Genomic DNA, 17,108 nt, shown 5'->3' on the forward strand with positions numbered 1-17,108 from the left:
AAAGGAGCCACTAATTCGTGTAATTTAGGGCCATGCACTGTGAGAGCAAGTTCAGCCCTCCTGTGATCGCACACTCAGCTAAATTCTCTCGTGCTGGCAGCTGACACAAGACTGTTTCCAGGATGGTGTTTAAGGGTGGGTCTCTCCAAACCCCACCTCTCCTGTGACCTGTGACCACTCCCTTGGTCCCACAGCCTCAACTCCAGTGCTCAGGTTTGTGGCAGAATGACTTCTTGCATTTGACCTATAGATTGTACAGTGGGTGATTTTTTTTTTCCTTCCTTCTTTCTGTCATTCCTTCATCTCATGACATTAAAACCCACCTTGATGATGGGTCTGAAATCCAGAACGACAGATCTGTTCTCAAGTCTGCCCCTCCTCCAGGCTCATGCAGAGGATCGTGGGGAGCTCTGACCAGGACAGGTACCATTCAGAGCCGTCCTCCGCCACATCTCACTCAACCCTCACTCAGTATCCGAGACAGGGACAATCTTTATCCCTGTTTAGCAGGAGAAAACTGAGGCAAACAGGAAGTTAAGTCGCTTGACCAGGAGCATGGGTAAAAATGGCAGAACCAGAATTTGAACCCAGGCAGAGTGCAGAGCCAACTGACCTGCCATGCTGTGAGGCACCCCAGGTATGTAAACTGCCTGCTTGACTTTCAAAGTGAGCCTGTCCAAATGAACCCCTGAGCTCCCTCAAACATGAATCCACCCTTCCCATGGTGTCCACAAATTCACAGCAGCTGTCCCCTCACTCACATCCCATAAGCATCCACCTCCAGCTCTCATCAGCCGTGCCTTCAAAGCCCATCTAGAATAGGCCTCCTCCTGCCACCTGCACCCAGGCCACACCATCCCTCACCTGTGTTAGCACCACAGCCCAACCCTGCTCTGCCCTCTGCCCCGACTCCTGCAGGCTGCACCCAACAGCAAGCCCAGGTGGTCCCTTCTCACCAGAGTAGAGGTCAGGGTCATTGGAAGGTCTTCATGGCCCCATGCAATGTGGCCTCCTGGGTGCCCTTGTCCCCATCTCCTGCTCCCTCCTGTTCCCTCCACACCTGCCATGCTCACCAACTTACTAAGCTCCCAGCTCTTGTGTCTGCCCTCCCCAGTGCCCTTAATTGTTTCTACTTGGAACGCCCTTTCTCCTCCATTTGTCCAGGTCTTGGCCTCATCAGAGAAGCCTTTGGAGATGACCTCATGCCCACAAGACAGAAACACTGACCACTGGGTACCAAGACCAGGTGGGAGGGCAGAGTAAGTGTCATGGGTGCACATTTTGCACAGGCCAGCTGAGCTTCCAGAACAAAGCATTTTAGCAAAGACGTCCACAAATACTGCTCTTGTTACATAAACCATTATTCCACACCTGAGGTTGTACGGGGTCCTTGGAGACATCAGAACTCACAGGCATTCTTGCTGCAGGAAACCCACAATGCCTACCTGAGATGGCATCTACTCTGACCGGGCCACCATCCTTGCTCATCTGAGTGACATGTGACTCCCACTTGTCCCCCACCCTTGCTTTTAGCCCTTCTAACCCAGAGGCTACACAATCCACAGAGACATCTGAGGACAAACTTTGATCCAGGAGTGTTAAGTAAACAAATCAAGGGGCTGGAGGAATGTGCTATTACCACTTATCTAGGCAAGAGAGGGACGGTCTGTACAGTCACATTTCCTCAAACACAGACGCTATCTATGAGGGAAGACAGCCCAGCACTGAGGGACCGGGAATAGAAGCTGGATTTTGCTGAATGTGCTTTGCTGGATTTGACTGTGAAAGTTGTTTTACAAAGTTATTTTCCAAATTACATTTATGAAAATGATTCCTGAAAAGCAAATGCACAGGGGAAACCAGTGAATCCCTCAAGTCAGAGGCAGCACTGCACAGGTGGTAATCATTTCAGGTGGCTTTAAAGATATGGTAATTTTACTATATATCCCTGGTGGGTTATGCTCTAAAACCAAAAGGAAAAGCCTTAACCTGCTTGCAGTACTCATGTGGTTATGATAGCATTGGTTTTGCATTTTGAGGCCATTGTCTGTGACCTCTGGTATTTATGAGCAAATATTGAGAACCAGGGTCATTGGCTTGGAGAGGAAACAAAGTTGTAAAATCTGTGATGCTAAGTAAAAACCCCATCGTCCTCAATTTGGCTTGAGGTATTGGTATGATAGTTTTTTTTTAATGCATTTCCTAACTCTATTCACTATAGAGAAATAGCAAAAGGGCTGGGAATGGTGGTGCATCCCATGATCCCATCTACTTGGGAGGTGGAGATATGAGGATTGTGGTGGTGGTGGTGGTGGTGGTGGTGGTGGTGATAATGATGGTAATGATGGTGGTGGTGGTGGTGGTGGTGGTGATGGTAGTTATCATGGTGGTGGTGGTGATGGTTATGATGGTGGTGGTTATGGTGATGGTGGTGGTGGTGGTAGTTATCATGGTGGTGGTCTTGGTGATGGTGGTTATGATGGTGGTGGTGGTTATGGTGGTGGTGGTTATGGTGGTGGTCATGGTGATGATGGTGGATGTGGTGGTGGTGGTGATGGTGGTGGTGGTGGTGATGGTATTGGTGATGGTGATGGTCATGGTTATGGTGGTGGTGGTGGTGATGGTTGTGGTGATGGTTGTGGTGATGGTGGTGATGGTGGTTATGATGGTGTGGTGGTGATGTAGTGGTGGTGGTGATGGTGGTGGTTGTGATGGTGGTCGTGGTGGAGGCAGTGTTGGTGCCTGCCCATCTCCCCAGCCACCCCTTCCCCTTGGCAGGTGCAGTCTGTGCACCCCAAGAGGAAGCATGCTGTGCCCCAGCCCCCTTCCCATTGCTCTTCCAGCTCAGAAACAGCCCGCGATTGGCCACAGCAGCCGGAATGTTCGGCGCTTCTCATCGGATCTGGGCAGGCTTAGCATCTGCACATTTATAGCCCTCAGGTGGCATCAGCATAAGGGGTCATTGTTGCCCCTCTGCAGTCACAAGAACCATTCTGCAGCCCCGTAGGTGACCAGCAGATGGCAGGCATTAGGAGGCTTGGCATCATCACCATGAGCCCTCCTGATGGACAGTGGGCTTGGCCAGAGCATGCAGTTAGCAGCAGTGCCTTCACTCTGAGCCTTTCACATCCCAGGGAACGAGCCACAGGAGACGCTGAGAGAGGAGCCCTCCCAAGCAGGGCACTGCCAATGCCCCCAGAGAGCAAGGAGCCTGGCAACAGCCAGATGTCTGCCTTTTCTTGGTCTAAGAAAATTAAATCCTCCCTGAACCGCAAAATTGCCTCCCCTGAAATAGAGACCATGACAGAGAAGTGGAAAGAAATATGAGAGGACGGGTTTAGTTCTGAGTGCAGCACTTGCAGGATGGTGCCCTGCTGGAGTTTAGAGTCTGTGAGCTCAGGCAGAAAGGGCTGTGCACAGGACAAGATGGTGCCATGGATGAGGACTCCATTAAGCCCCTGGTTCCCTGAGAATGGAGGCTGGGCTGAGTCCCACTGTGTCTGTATCTTCTTCCTTGGCACACCCAAGAAAGACAAGGAGCACACACATGGTCCGGCCTTCAGCCTGGCACACCTGCCGTGTCACACCTGCCTGGGGGCTCCGCTTCTCTCCCAGGAATGAGCCTTCTGTGCTCATCCAGTCCCCAGGTGGATGAGAGGAGGCATTGCTGGGCCCTACGCTCCTTTCTGAAAGACGCACAGGATGCCGGGGCTTTGTGCAAATGTGTGAAGTCAGAGGTTCTCAACCAGGGAAAATTCTACACCCTGAGGACATTGGCAGTGATTGCAGATACAGTTTAGCTATCACAGCTGGTGGTGGAGCACTATAGGCATCTGTTGGGCACAGGCCAGAGAGATTGCTGAACAGCTGGCAGCACTCAGGATAACCACAACCGAGAGTGACCTGGGCAAAATGTCAATAGCGCCAAGGTTGGGAAGCCCTGGCATGAACAGGAAGGGTTTGTAAGGCCCTCGAGATGGCTGAAGCGATGGGGTCACAGTTACTCCTTTGAGTTTGAGTCTCACATTCCAGACCCAAGAGCAAAATGCCCATAACTCCAGAGAGGAGCCCAGGGCCTCTCGATCTTCTGCAGGTGACACTGGTGCAACATGTGCTGCCATGGGTCACACACAGTTGTAGTCAAGACCCACAGACTCTTAGCAGTGACCCTGAAAAGTGGCTGTAAGAATCCCATTCCAGGTGAGGACAGTAAAGAGATTTTCTCAGGTGGAGAGCTAGTGAGGAGGCGAACCCCTTTTCTCTGCCTGTGCCTCACATGGGCACAAGATGACCAGAGTAGGATACCTTCATTCTGGTAGGATTCTCTCCCATTGGCTTAGCTGGGCTCACATGTCCAAGCCATCACAGCGCCAAGGGAAGATGCACTGTCATTTGTCCCACTGTGGTCACAAGTCCCTCCCCAGTCGTAGGGTGGGGGTGGTACAGATGGGTGGTCTCAGAAGACCCTAATCAGAAAGATCTCAGGTCCTGGACATCCCAAACAAAGATTTGGGTGGAAATGCAGTTTACAAAGTAGGAGTTTTGAGAGTTTTGAGTATTGAGAGTGAAAAGCTGGTAGAGTGGGTCAAGTGGTAGAGGACCTGCCTAGCAAGTGTGAGGCCCTGAGTTCAAACCTCAGTCAGCCAAAAAAAAAAAAAAGCAAGAAAGAAAAGAGTGAAAGCAGGAAAGTACACTCCACAAGGAAGTGGGGAGCGGGCTCTGAGCGAGGCAGCTTAAAAACAACAGCACCTGTGCCATGGTTTGGATGAGCAAGTGGGGAGACCTGGATCATACTTAGGAATGGCCTTTGGTGGCTGACTGCATATGTGAATGCAATGAGCTACAATTAGGAGCCCTGTGTACATGCCCCAGCTTGGGTCCAGATGAAAATTGTATTTCAAAGGGGTGTTTGGGGAGGTCTGGGTGGAGTTAGATCACCTGTTCAACGATCTGTGAGAAGGCCACCTGTTCCTCACCACCTGGCTTGGGTACTTTTCCTAAATTTCCTGCCTCATTTTTCCCTCACAAAAAATCTTTAGGGTTGCTGAGGTATAGAAGGTCATTTTCTTCTGTATCTACTTCTAGGCTGACAAGGGGCTGCAGACCCTATCAGGGACATTGTCTCTCCTGCTTCTTTCCTTTAGGACTTGCCAGGTCACTCAGTGACCCCTTTTGTGTGAATCTTTGTCCAGCAGGATCAAGGTCACTCACGGGAGTTAGTCTGTCTGCACAGGATGGAAACCTTGCTACATAGAACTGGGACTTTAATGACCTCAGTGTAGAAGAAATGAAACAATTTAAAATGCATGGACAAAAACCAATGTGATGAAAGGAAAGCCTGGAAAAAGGAGAAGCCAGGTGAAAATGCAACTTCCTCATGGAGACAGGAGGTTGGCTAGCCAACTGCTGCCTACACCTCCCTGTTCCTTTATCAATAAGTCAGATAAACCTTATTAGGAAGCAGGAGTCCTAGGTGAGGGGTCACTTACCTGGTGAAAGAAGTATGCTGAAGCTTTCTGATCCCTTGGGAAGAGGAGTTCTAGGTCTTCTGTCAGGTCACAGGAAGGTGTGTCCTCAAACAGTGCTTGGCCACAGAAGGTTCCTCTGTCATACGCTTTGCCCTAGAAGGATGAATCCAGCTATCCATTCCTGGCACTTTGATGGCTGTGAGAGTGGCTGGGATCACCAGAGGGATCCTTCCATTTGGGCTGGAGTTGGTCAGCTGGGATTCCTTTCTTCCACCAATTCTCCCGGTTCAATTCTGAGCTCTCTTCCTTTTGTTGGAGCTGGTAAAAAACTAATTGCCAACTCCAGAACTGCTTGTTGAAATGTCCCTAGATACTGTCAGTTTCAGGATCCATCACCAAGTCATTGGAGAGGAACGGTCTTTCATACATAAAGCATCTCAAAGGGGTCCAGGTGGATATTAGCCCTTGGGGTATTTCTGATTCTCAGCGGGCAATAGGTAGAAACCGAGTTCATTTTCCCCAAGGTCTCTCATAAATTTTGGCCAAGGTTCGATTGATTGATTGGTTGATCTTTTTCACCTTACCAGACCATTGGGGTCTCCAAGCTGAATGTAAATGATATTTGATTTCCAAGGCACAAGTGACCTCCTGCCTTCCTCCCTGCCCAGGTCCTGGGTCCCCACCAGGTGCTGCACTCACGGCTCTTTTCCTCCTAGCCTTACCTCCATCTTTGCATCAGAAACTTGCTCCCTGTCACTGCTCTCCCCATGCCTGTCCTCCAGCCCAGCCTCAGTCCAGTCCCCAACGACAGGGTTGTGTCTCAAGTCACCCCATCCCCTTCAGGGCCCTAAACACAAACAGCAGCAGACTGTCCTATAGGTCATGGTAGATGTGTCATGCACTATACCTTCCCAGCGCCGGCAGTGAACACTTACATCAAATAGTAATGAAGTAGTGTTTCTGAGAACACCCTTGGCTTTTCATTGTGGGGCCAAAAAGTGACAAGAGGCAAGGCATGGTGACAGGCCTGAGGGTGAACACTCAGCCCCACTAGCTGTCACATCATGTCATCTGTTCCCCAAACAATGGGCCCCTAATTTGCCTCAGTTTTGCACTTGGCTTTCGTTCTTTCAGCTCCCTGACAGAATGGGACCATTCTCCACCTGCCATGGGAGCATCTGCAGCCATTGCCCTCTAGCTGTCAAGTTCAGGCAGCTCCTGGATGCCCAGATCTGCCCAGCTGCCGAGACAGCCACAGTGTAACAACTGCCACTGGAAGCCAGAGCTATGCTGGTCACAGACGCTTTTTCCCGAGCCTATGGTCCAGGCGGTGAAACAGAGAGAAGGCAGCCATCACCCTAAAGTGAAGGTAGCTGGAAAGACACAAATCGAGTGGTACTTAGGGCATGGGGGGGTCCCCATAGGAACCAGCACTGTCCCCTGCTGCCAGAAGGCTTGTTGCTAGGGTGGTATTCACAGCTGGATGCCTCCCCAGAGGGCAGGCCCCATCTGAGACCCCGTTCTCCCTCCCTTCTTCCCCTTCTCCTGGGTTGTCCCGACTAGTCAGTCACTCCTACAAGAATCCCTGTCTTGGGCCAGGGCATGGCTCAGGTGGTAGAGCGCCTGCCTAGCAAGCGTGAGGCCCTCAGTTCAAACCTCAGGAATGCAAAACAAACAAACAAGAAAAAAAACCCAAGAATCCCTGTCCCCAACCTAAGACCTAGGGACCCAGAGCTCAGGAGGGCCCAGCCGAGTACCTCAGTGATGATGGCCTTGGTTGACTCTTTCCTCCTGGGCACTGGGATGAGGGCTCCTGACACAGCATGGGGTCTTCCTGGGCTCTGACTTGTTACAACAAGAATCCCCATTATCCCAAGCAAAAAAGACCATGCCACAAGGATCCTGAGATGCTCACGGATGACAGGGAACTCTGGCCACCAAGTGGCCACAAGGCTGGGGGTCCTGACAAGGAAATGACACTGCCTGGAGGGGACCCAGACACACTGTCCACCCTTGACCATTCATGACCCAAGAGCCGTGGTTAAGAGAGATTGGCCAGCTTGGCTCATGAGCCTGCCCATTGGCTAGGAGAGGGAAGGACATTTTGACTGTCTCCCAGCGGGGGTCCCACGACCCCTAAAAGGAAATTAGACCCTTGCTACCAGCAGGCCAGGTGCAGCCACTGCTGTGCAGACGTTCCCATTGTCAGCAATAAAGTCTGCTGTAATCCCATATCAAAAATTAAGTGGGCCTTGCCCTGTTAATTTGGTACCACCTGAAGGGCACTTTTGAGGAACAACTAATTCACTGTTCCCCACCGGGCAAATTCTGTGAGAACATAGTCACAGCTTTCATTAGCATTCATGTGACTTTGAGGATTTTTTCATGATTTATAAAACTCAAAGTAATTGTGAACAGTTATGTATGATAGTGTCAGTATTACACAACAAATGCCTCCTCATATCACATTCTGGGTTTTTCTGCTCATTACAAGACCCTAATTGAAACTAATTGAAGGCTGAATTTCATCATTAGCGAGAATATTTCATAAAATGCAAGAATTACAAACATCTTCCAGTCTCTTCCCGTAATGCTCAAGAATCAAGGATGAGTTGGGGAAGGGGGATTAGGAATACTCCCTCAGACCCCGGTTTGTCCTATTAGTATCTCACGGCTTATCCAGCACCGCCACAGAGGGCTTTTTAAGACCCACCCGTGTCTCACGTAGGAACGTGCTGCAATTTCTTGAGCCTTTCCAAAGCAACTGAGCTAAAGTCTACCCAGGAATGTAGATAGAGTCGTGGTGACTTTTAAAACACAGGGCTTCCACAGCCACCTGCACATCCAGGAATCGTATCTGTAGAGCTGTCTGGCGTGGGAGAGACGTCCATGGTTTGAGTGTCTGATGGAGGGTGGAATGAGACCTGGAGATCAGGCTCAGTCTTCCCATCTGAGCAGCAAACTTGGGCTTTTGTCTCCCTTCTGCTTTTAGAGGCCATTTAGAAAGGCGGTGTGACAGGGCTGGGTGCATAGCTCAGTGGTAGAGCACTTGCCTAGCATGCCCAAGGCCCTGGGTTCAATCCCCAGCACAGCAAAAAGAAACAAAAAAAAAAAGGCTGCATGACTTACAAAACAGGACCTGCCCTCTGTCTCCTTTGCTTGTAAATCCTTCAGTCATAGTCTCCTGTCCTCAATGTCTCCATCTGCACAATGGGAAGGCAGACTTCCAGGGCTGGGGAGGCCGGGGAGGATTCCTGGCCTGCTTCTCCACAGCATGGGCTTCTGTGCCAGTGTCAGAGAAATGACCAGGCTACTGAGGCCTGATGCAGACACAAAAGGCAGGAACCTGTGATAGTTCAGAGGAGCACACGACCAATGATGAGCAGGTTTGAGAGGAGCTGCGGGAAGCTGCAGGGTGGCCTCCTCCACCCTTCCCTTGCTCTGGGCTGCAGGCCTTCTCCAGGCCAGCCAGCCTTGCCCTGGAGGCCAGATGTGACCACACTTCCACTCTCCCTCCCTTTCCTGCTCTTCTCCCTTCCGGTTCCTGGAGCTCTTTGTGCTTCTCGTGCTAATGGTTCAGAGAGGAAGCCAACACCCCTCTCTACTCAGTGTGTGAGCCCCAGGCTGGGCAAACCTTTCTCTTCCCACCTCTTGTCTGCTTCCTCACCCTCTGGACTTGGGGTGGCCACTGTCCTCCAGGAAGCCCTTTAAGGCCATGACAGCAATGGCAGGGTCCTGGGCATACATACCTGTCCACCCTGCCCCTGGGCTGTGTCTCCGTGTTTCTTTTGTTTGTCCAGCAATTACTGAGCACCTAGTGAATGCAGTGCCAGGCCTCAACATGCCACCTTGGGGACAAACCACCCTGTTGTGTACCCAGGGCACAGAGAGGTGCGTGGAGCATCGTCAATGCTCAGAAATGATGGAAGGCGGGAGGAGGGAGTCACCGGGCAAAGCAGGGGAGGACACACAGAACCCTTAGACCATGCTGATTTTCTGTGAGAATGAAAATCAAGAAGTCCAAGAACTAAGAGCCATCGTAAAATAGATGAGCCACGGGAAGCCGTCAACACATTTAGGTAAAATCGTCTTCTTTCCTCTGGACTCCATTGAGACTAGGGTTTTAAAAGAAAATTGCCTCTCTCAGCCGGCTGTAGTCACGGCCAAGTGTAAATCCATCTGCCTACGTCCTGGCGCCTGGCTGGTGGGATGGGGGGAGGGCAGGAGTAGTGTCGACTGTCTGTCACGACTCAGAGCTTTTGGCTGGATAGAGAAATGGGAGCTGCTACAGGCCATGCAAAACTCCCAACAGGTAAGGAAAATGAGTTTGCGATCTGCTTTCCTGGGAAGAGCTCTGGTTTAATGCAGTATGAGGGGAGAGCACGAAACACTTCACTAAAGAATTACATCCTGCTGGAAGCTTGGGCTCAAGGACCTGAAAAGCATCTTTTGCAATGCCAGCACAAGGACGGAGGAGGCCTGTTAATGGCACAACCATTAAGCACAGAGGCTGGTGCGGAGAGAGGGAGACATGTGTGTGTGTGAGCCTGTGTGTTTGTGCATCTTGGTGCTGTGTGTCTCCACACTGTGCTTGGCGTGTCTGTGTTTGTGCCATGTGGGGTGTGTTTGTGTGTCCAGGAATCCTGCAGTGCAGTTGACATTGGGCCTGGCCTCTCACAGATGTTCTTGCTGGTCTCCCAGGGCCCTCACAGACCCTGTTCCTGCCCAACAGCCCTGGTCCAGATTTATAATTGTGGGTGTCACTGTATGACACAGCTCTAGTCCCACTGGCGGGTAACCACTAAGGCAGGGCTGTGTCCTGCAGCTCCTCCTGGCCTGCAGGTCCTAGTGCATGATGTGTGTAACACAGGGGTTGTGGACTGCCTGCCCCAGGCTGAGGGTCCTTTCCAAGTGGCAGTCCTGTCCCTCCCCTGAGGTGGGGACTTCCCTTCTGGAATCCAAATGTGATTCCTCCCCATCCCTTCCTCTCTTGAACGTGTTGGGAACAACCTCCAGGTGTTCACAGTTCGAAGTCATGCAGTGATTTTCTCCAGTTCCAAGTTCATTCGGAATGAGGCGAGTGCTCCCCCCTTGGGGTTGGTTCTGCCAACCTGATCCCTCATTCCCTCCCGCCTTTCCTGAGGACGGAGCCCGCCCTGCAAGCAGAGTCCCCGGGCGAACACAACCGCCAGTGCCATAAGTAATTTTAATGCAGACATCACTTTAAACTAACCTTTTACCATCTGTTCCATCCTTTAATAACAAACGCAAAGGACCATAATTCTCCACGGCATCCTAAAGGGAGAATATGATGGAAGAGCCGTCTGCGTGCCTTATTCATGGCCCTATCGCCGGCTCCCGTGGTGTTTCCTCATTTTCCAGACACAAATCAAGGGGAAACTGCTCTCCCCTGGCCTGTGGACTCACTCACACAGTATGTCCCCTTAACATGGGGACCGTGGGAGAGTTGGGAGCATTTGGAGAACCTGGCAAAGAGCCTCGGATGCAGGGTGAGCGAAGCAGCCCGCTGCTGCCAGTATGTCAGAGGGCACTGCTGAATGGCCCTGAGGAATTACACAAGTGCAGCCCAACGTCTCAATGTCATGAGAGTCCTCCACAAAAAAAGTTATCTTTAAATACACGGTGGGTTCTTTTCAGCAGCTCTGTAAGTTCTCCTGTGAACGATGAGGATCTTGGCCTGAGGATGTAGCAATAGAAATCTCATACCTCGGTGACTCTGTCTGCCCTGTGGCTGCTGGAGACCCTTCTCCACTCCTACTCACTGCCTGCTCCAGAGGACTGTCCCTGGCACCATGTGTACCCTTGGTCCAGTGTAACTCATTCAGTGTCATTTGATGTCCTGCTGTGAACTCCAAGTGTACTTGTCCTAACCCAAAACCAAAGCAAGCCTCCAACTTCCCTGACCTCAGATGCTTGGCACTCCAGGGCCAAGCCCTCACGTCGTCCCTCCTTCCCTCCCTCCTTCCTTCCCTTCTCTCTTACCCTTCTAGCACCAAGGAACAACTTGTTCTCAGGTGACATGGAGAACTTTAATCTCCTCTAATCTAGACTTTGTGCTGTGTGCCTGGTGACCAAATCCCAGTGAGACACACCTCCCCCCACCAAGAGCGGGGGAAAAGACTGTGTCCCACAGAGGGCCACCAGAACGTCCCACCTCTGCACGGAGACTCTGAGGGAATGAGACTCAGCCTCGGCAGGAGCCTTCCCGTGATGCCCAGGTCAGAACGAACAACCCCAGATGGTTCTATCAGCACCTGGAGGAAGGGCAGCCTTCCCTGAAAGGAACAAAGTCAAGATGTCTCCACCACCTAGCCCCCCACCCCACTCTCCTGGGTTTGTCTGAAGCGCTGCATGGTGAGCCCATCCAAGTGCTAGGACAGGAAGCAGGTGCCCTGAAGGCCAAGAACCAAGACACACCTCAATGACTGAACAAGCGTGTGTGTGCACACGTGTATACTTGAGTGTGTACACAAGGCTGCGTGGGTGTGTGCACATACACCGCAGTCCTGTCTGCATCCTCTCCCAGACCCTCGGTCAGCACACGAGCAGTCCTCAGACTTAAGCTGGCCCACACCTCACCTCTGTAATGGAAACCTCATCTCCTTCTCTCTAGCAGGTAAAGGACTTCTGTTCCCCTTCCCGATGGCCAGGCGCCCCTCGGCTGCTGCGGGTGTCTGGGGGCCTCTCTCGTGCCCTTAGTGGAATTAACTCTGGTGCATCTGTGGTAAATGCCGGTTTAGAAAACATCTCCTTTATCTATCAGGCTGAATCTTCTAGGAAGTGGGGTTTTCTGGGGCATAGCTTGTGGTGTTTCTGAGACAAGCCCTCCCCAGGCGTCCTGGGACCCCCATCTGCTGTGTCCTGTTCGCCACGTCACTCCCAGGCTGGTTTACAGCATCGACGGTGCTCAGGAACTGCTATCTCATCCTCTGCTTGCAGAAGTTTCAGGTCACTCCCAGGCAAGCATGCAGCCCCGAGTGCATGGGGCCTTCCTGCAGAGATGGCCGTCTGTCCCCTCCTTCCTCTAGCCAAGTTTGAATTTTCTATTTTCTTAAAATGTAATCATCTTCGTCACACTTTTAACTGTGTTGGCACCTACGAAACAGAGGGCGAAAGTCTTGCCTTGCTCTCTTGAGCTTACCAAAGTGCGTGGGTTGTCTGTTTGCCCCCAAGTGCAGCTCTTGCATCTTTCAGTGCGTCCGTTCTGTTTTCAGAGTCAGCCCAGGCCAGCCCATCCTGGCTGAGTCCTCAGCACTTCTGCACTTACTTTAGCGCCTTCGCCCTGGCGCTGAACACTTTCTTCTTTGCCTGCTCCAGTTCTACTTGAACGATGGAAGCAGCACATCAAGGGTGACAGCAAAGGTGGCATGTTTGCTGTGGGACAATGTTGGGGTTTTACTAAGTGGCAGGATCCCTGCTTATTACTCATATTACTGGGGTTTGAAGGAAAGATCTCCACCATTTGAGCCATCTACCAGCCCTTTGTGCTTTAGTTATTTTTCAGGTAGGGTCTCGAATTTTTGTTTTGGGCCAGTCTCAGATCGCCATTCCTATGCCTACCAGTAGCTGGGATCACAGGCATGAATCCCACTCCCAGCCTATTGGTTGAGATGGGGTCTTGCTAACTTTTGGCCTGGGATGGCATTAAATGTCAATCCTCCAAGTAGCTGAGATTACAGGTGTGACACCCAGTGCCTGCTCTAAATATTTTTAAATAACTTCTAAAGGTGGTTTTGATTTCCTCTTTGACCTGATAGTTATTTCAGAACATTTTTTAATTGCTAAAATGTGTTTTTCTGTTTTTATAATTAATTTTTAATTTTAATGTTCCAGTAAAATATCTTCATCAATTTTGCTTTGTTGGAATACACTTTGAGGTTTTCACTGTGGTTCATTTCATTATAAGATGTTGTCATGGTCCCCTGGACCTGGATTAAAAAATAGAGTTGGGGCCAGAGGTGTGGCTCAAGTGGTAAAGCACCTGCCTAGACATGTGATGCCCTGATTTCAAATCCCAGTACCTCCTGAAAAAAAAAAAAAGCCTACTTAAAAATAAAGTTGCATTTTCTGGAGGTGCAGCCAAAGCTGGGGTGCACGGGGAATCCCACCTGTCTGTTCTCAGAGTCTCTCTGCACCTTTCCAGGGGGCCTCACCCCAAAAGCACACACCTGTGACCCCATTCCACCAACCTTCCTTTTTCATTAGGAGACATTTTGCTGTAACTGATGACAGACACGCAAAGTATTTCCAGTTTGTCTCTCGTCCTCTCTGTTTTCCAACGACTCCTGTTTGTCCAATGATCTAGTCAGAAATACAATGACCCGACGCCACAGTGAGCACAGGGTTTCACCTTTCCTGTTTCCTCCCCAGTTCTCTGTCTGCGTTAACTTATTTAACCTACTTAGCTCTGTAATCATGTGTTAAATTCCTGCTCTGGTTGACAGTCATCTTCTGCCTCCGTGCTTCAGATCCTTCTGTGTCACCTACCAGGGGACACTGCCCAACTCCCAGTGCCTCTGTCAAAGGAGATAAGCTATTTCATGGTGTTTGCATACCTGAAACGTCTGCACCTTCTCACAGGGTAGACACAGCTGGGCACCTGCTGCCCCCAGAACTCTGGGGGAGGTCACTCTATTTTCTTGCCTTTGTCGCCTTGGTTTGATGGCAGAATGGTAGGAGTGCTGGCATTGGGCTTGCCCACTTTACACCATCACGACCATTCTTTTTTGGCTGTGTTGCCCCACATTCCCTGCACAATGTTGAACTTGAAGCATTTACCTTGTTCCCCTCCCTGTCACCTTATGGGCCACCAGACATGAAGATGGTGGTGCTCAGTAAATCCTTGACCATGGACTGCCCTTCAGCATCCAGCTGTGTTCACTCATGCACTACAAACATGGCCAAGTTCAAGACACTCGAGGAGTGGGATGGCCACGACGGCCCCACACCCACCACAGGCTGACACCTTCTCCCTTTCTCTCCCTTTCAGATCCGATCTGACAAAGACAACGACATCCCCATCCGGTACAGCATCACAGGGGTGGGCGCTGACCAGCCCCCCATGGAGGTCTTTAGCATCGACTCTATGTCCGGCCGGATGTATGTCACACGGCCCATGGACCGGGAGGAGCGAGCCTCTTACCACGTGAGTATCCTTCGATGGGAGGCAGTGAAACTGGTATTCCGAAAACCTCCCAGCCCTGCCAGCCCTGGTGCAGCATCCTTGGTGAGGCACACACTCCTGCCTGGTCTTCTGCACACTCGGGGCCCCTCTCTTCTAGCATGCAGTGCTGTTGTCGATCCCAATCCTCCCAGTCTAGGACACACACCTGCAACCATTCCATTCCCCAATTGTCTCTCTGACAGCAGAAAAGCTTCTGAGCAAAGGAAGGAGAAATGATGAAGAAGGGAGGCTGTGGGGTGTCGGCTTCCAGGGGCTGTCCATTTATTTCCTGCTTCACACTCTGGCGTGGGGGAAGCAGTTGGGTTCCCATCTCCCTCAGACATGTGGCCATTCAGAACTGTGCATGTGGCTGGTCCCCTGGGCAACTTCTGTGCAAATGAGAGGCAGCACCTGCCAGGGCCACACCCATTCCCACCCCTTACCACGGTGAGCCTCCAGCTAGTCAGTCAGCCTCCCCAGGCCTTAGGTCTCTCTCCCTAAAGATGAAGAACAGGGCAGTAGCCTCCCCCCAGCCCCAGCCCCCCGCAGGATGTTCTGAGGACAAGGCTAACATGCGGTCAGGGTGCTTTGTGTGTCTGAGGTCCAGCTCCTCCACTTTGATTTGGGAACACAGGTGGAATTCTCGTTGTCTGCCCCATGCTGTCATATTAATTGCTCTGACTGCACTTGCTTCAGCCTGTGGCATTGATCACAGCCTGACCCCACTGCTTCTGTCTGCTCATCATTTGTTTGGGATTTACTGTCTATCTCCTCTCACCAAGAGGAGACAGGGAATAGTCAGGCTTGTCCGCACCATGTTTCCAGGACCAAGGACAAAATCTGGCTCTGGGGATGTTCACTGCCCCTGTGCAAAGGGAGGGCACTGTAGGAGGAGGTGGATTCTGTCACTGGTCCTGGTGGCCTCCCCAGCTGAACCTGATGTACCCTCAGAAACAAGGTGATGGGCTGAAGGGAGCCCACCTCAAGAGGCTCGTTAGTCCCTTCAGAGCCACAAAGGGTTTCCTCTCTCAGATGGCTACCCAAGCCCCAAGTGGCTGCAGTTTCTACTCTGCTTGGACTGGGAGCTTCTACACCCTGTGGTTTCTGCTGATATGGAGAGACACAAGAATGATCAAAGTCAATGTGTTAGTCAGTTTTCTCATCACTGTGACAGAATACCTGGCATAAACTTAAAAGGAGGAAACATTTATTTTGCTCACTGTTTTGGTCTGTCATGGTGGGGAGAGGATGGCAGAGCAGAGCAGTTCACATCATGGCGCCCAGGAAAACAGGAGGGGAATGAGACCAGGTATAACTTCAAAGCTGCGCTCCTCGTGACCTTCTTCCTGCAGCAGGGCCCAACCTCTAAAGTTTCCTCCAGCCCCCAAAACAGCCCTCCAAGCTGGGGAGCAGGTGTTTAACTCATGAGCCTCTGGGGGACGTTTCTTACTCAAGCCATGATATTTTGCCCCTGGCTTCCAAAATCTCATAATGAAAAATGCACTTGGTCCAGCTCCAAGTCCACAAAGTCTTCGCTGTTCCGAACTAAGCAAAAGTCCAAATTTGAAGTCTGAGACTCAAGGCACTCTTAGGTGTGAGCCCCTATAAAATCAAAAGCAAATTACAAACTCCCAAGATCAATGACACAGAGAAAGCATTCCCATTCCAAAAGCAGGGAATAGGAGAATAGGAAGGATAGATCAGACCAAAACCCAGCAGGGTAAAAACTAAATCCTGCAGCTCACGTCTGATTCTGGGGCACGTGGTGCTGTGGTGTGAGCTCCAATGGACTCCGGCAGCCCCACCCCACTTGCCATTTGTAGCTCACGTGGCTGCTAATGTGGGTGGCTCCATTTGACTGTGGCTTTCTATGACAGACGTCCCACATTCCTGGCATCTCCAGTTTCTTGGGGTCTCCACTGAAGCTTCAGCTTCACCCTCACAGATTCATGCATTGCCCTCTTAGGGGCTGACTGCAGGGACTGCAACCCTGCCACACTTTGTCTGGCCTCCCAGACCTTCCTTTGAAATCTGGGTGGAAGCCTCCATGACCCCATAACTTGCATTCTGCGTGCCTGCAAAGCCAGCATCGTGTGCACAATGCAAGGTCTGCCACCAGCTCAAGCAGCAGCAGGACACCTTTGGACCATGGCTGCCGTGGCCTCTGAGTGCCTGGCTGAGCATGGAGAAGTGAACCCTGAGGAAACAGCTTCCTTTGTGAGCAGAGTGCCCTGGAGACGCTCTCTTCTCCAGGGAAAGTCTTTCAAGTGAGTTTACTTTCATACCCTTGAGCCTATAACCTGTGGGGTCTCGCCAATTCCTGAGAATTTAGGGCTAAATGTATCATTCCTGCTGTCCCAGTGCAAATCCCTTGACATCTCTTTAATGGCACTAATCTCCTCAAAAACCATGATTTCCTTAACCCCAGCTTTACATGGACTTTTCTAACCAAACTG

The 17,108-nt window shown here is 51.1% G+C and overlaps 1 protein-coding gene across 1 annotated transcript in view; it reads left to right on the top strand.

Annotated features, from left to right (window-relative positions):
• Cdh4 (cadherin 4) overlaps positions 1–17,108 on the top strand; it is a 513,311-nt gene that overhangs the window by 414,166 nt on the left and 82,037 nt on the right. Inside the window, exon 5 of the mRNA XM_074075054.1 lies at positions 14,479–14,634. Coding sequence (XP_073931155.1) covers positions 14,479–14,634 — 156 coding nt within the window. The remainder of the gene's footprint in view (positions 1–14,478; positions 14,635–17,108) is intronic.

The sequence above is a fragment of the Castor canadensis genome, chromosome 5 (genome assembly GCF_047511655.1).
Source record: "Castor canadensis chromosome 5, mCasCan1.hap1v2, whole genome shotgun sequence".
In the NCBI taxonomy this organism is placed as follows: domain Eukaryota; kingdom Metazoa; phylum Chordata; class Mammalia; order Rodentia; family Castoridae; genus Castor; species Castor canadensis.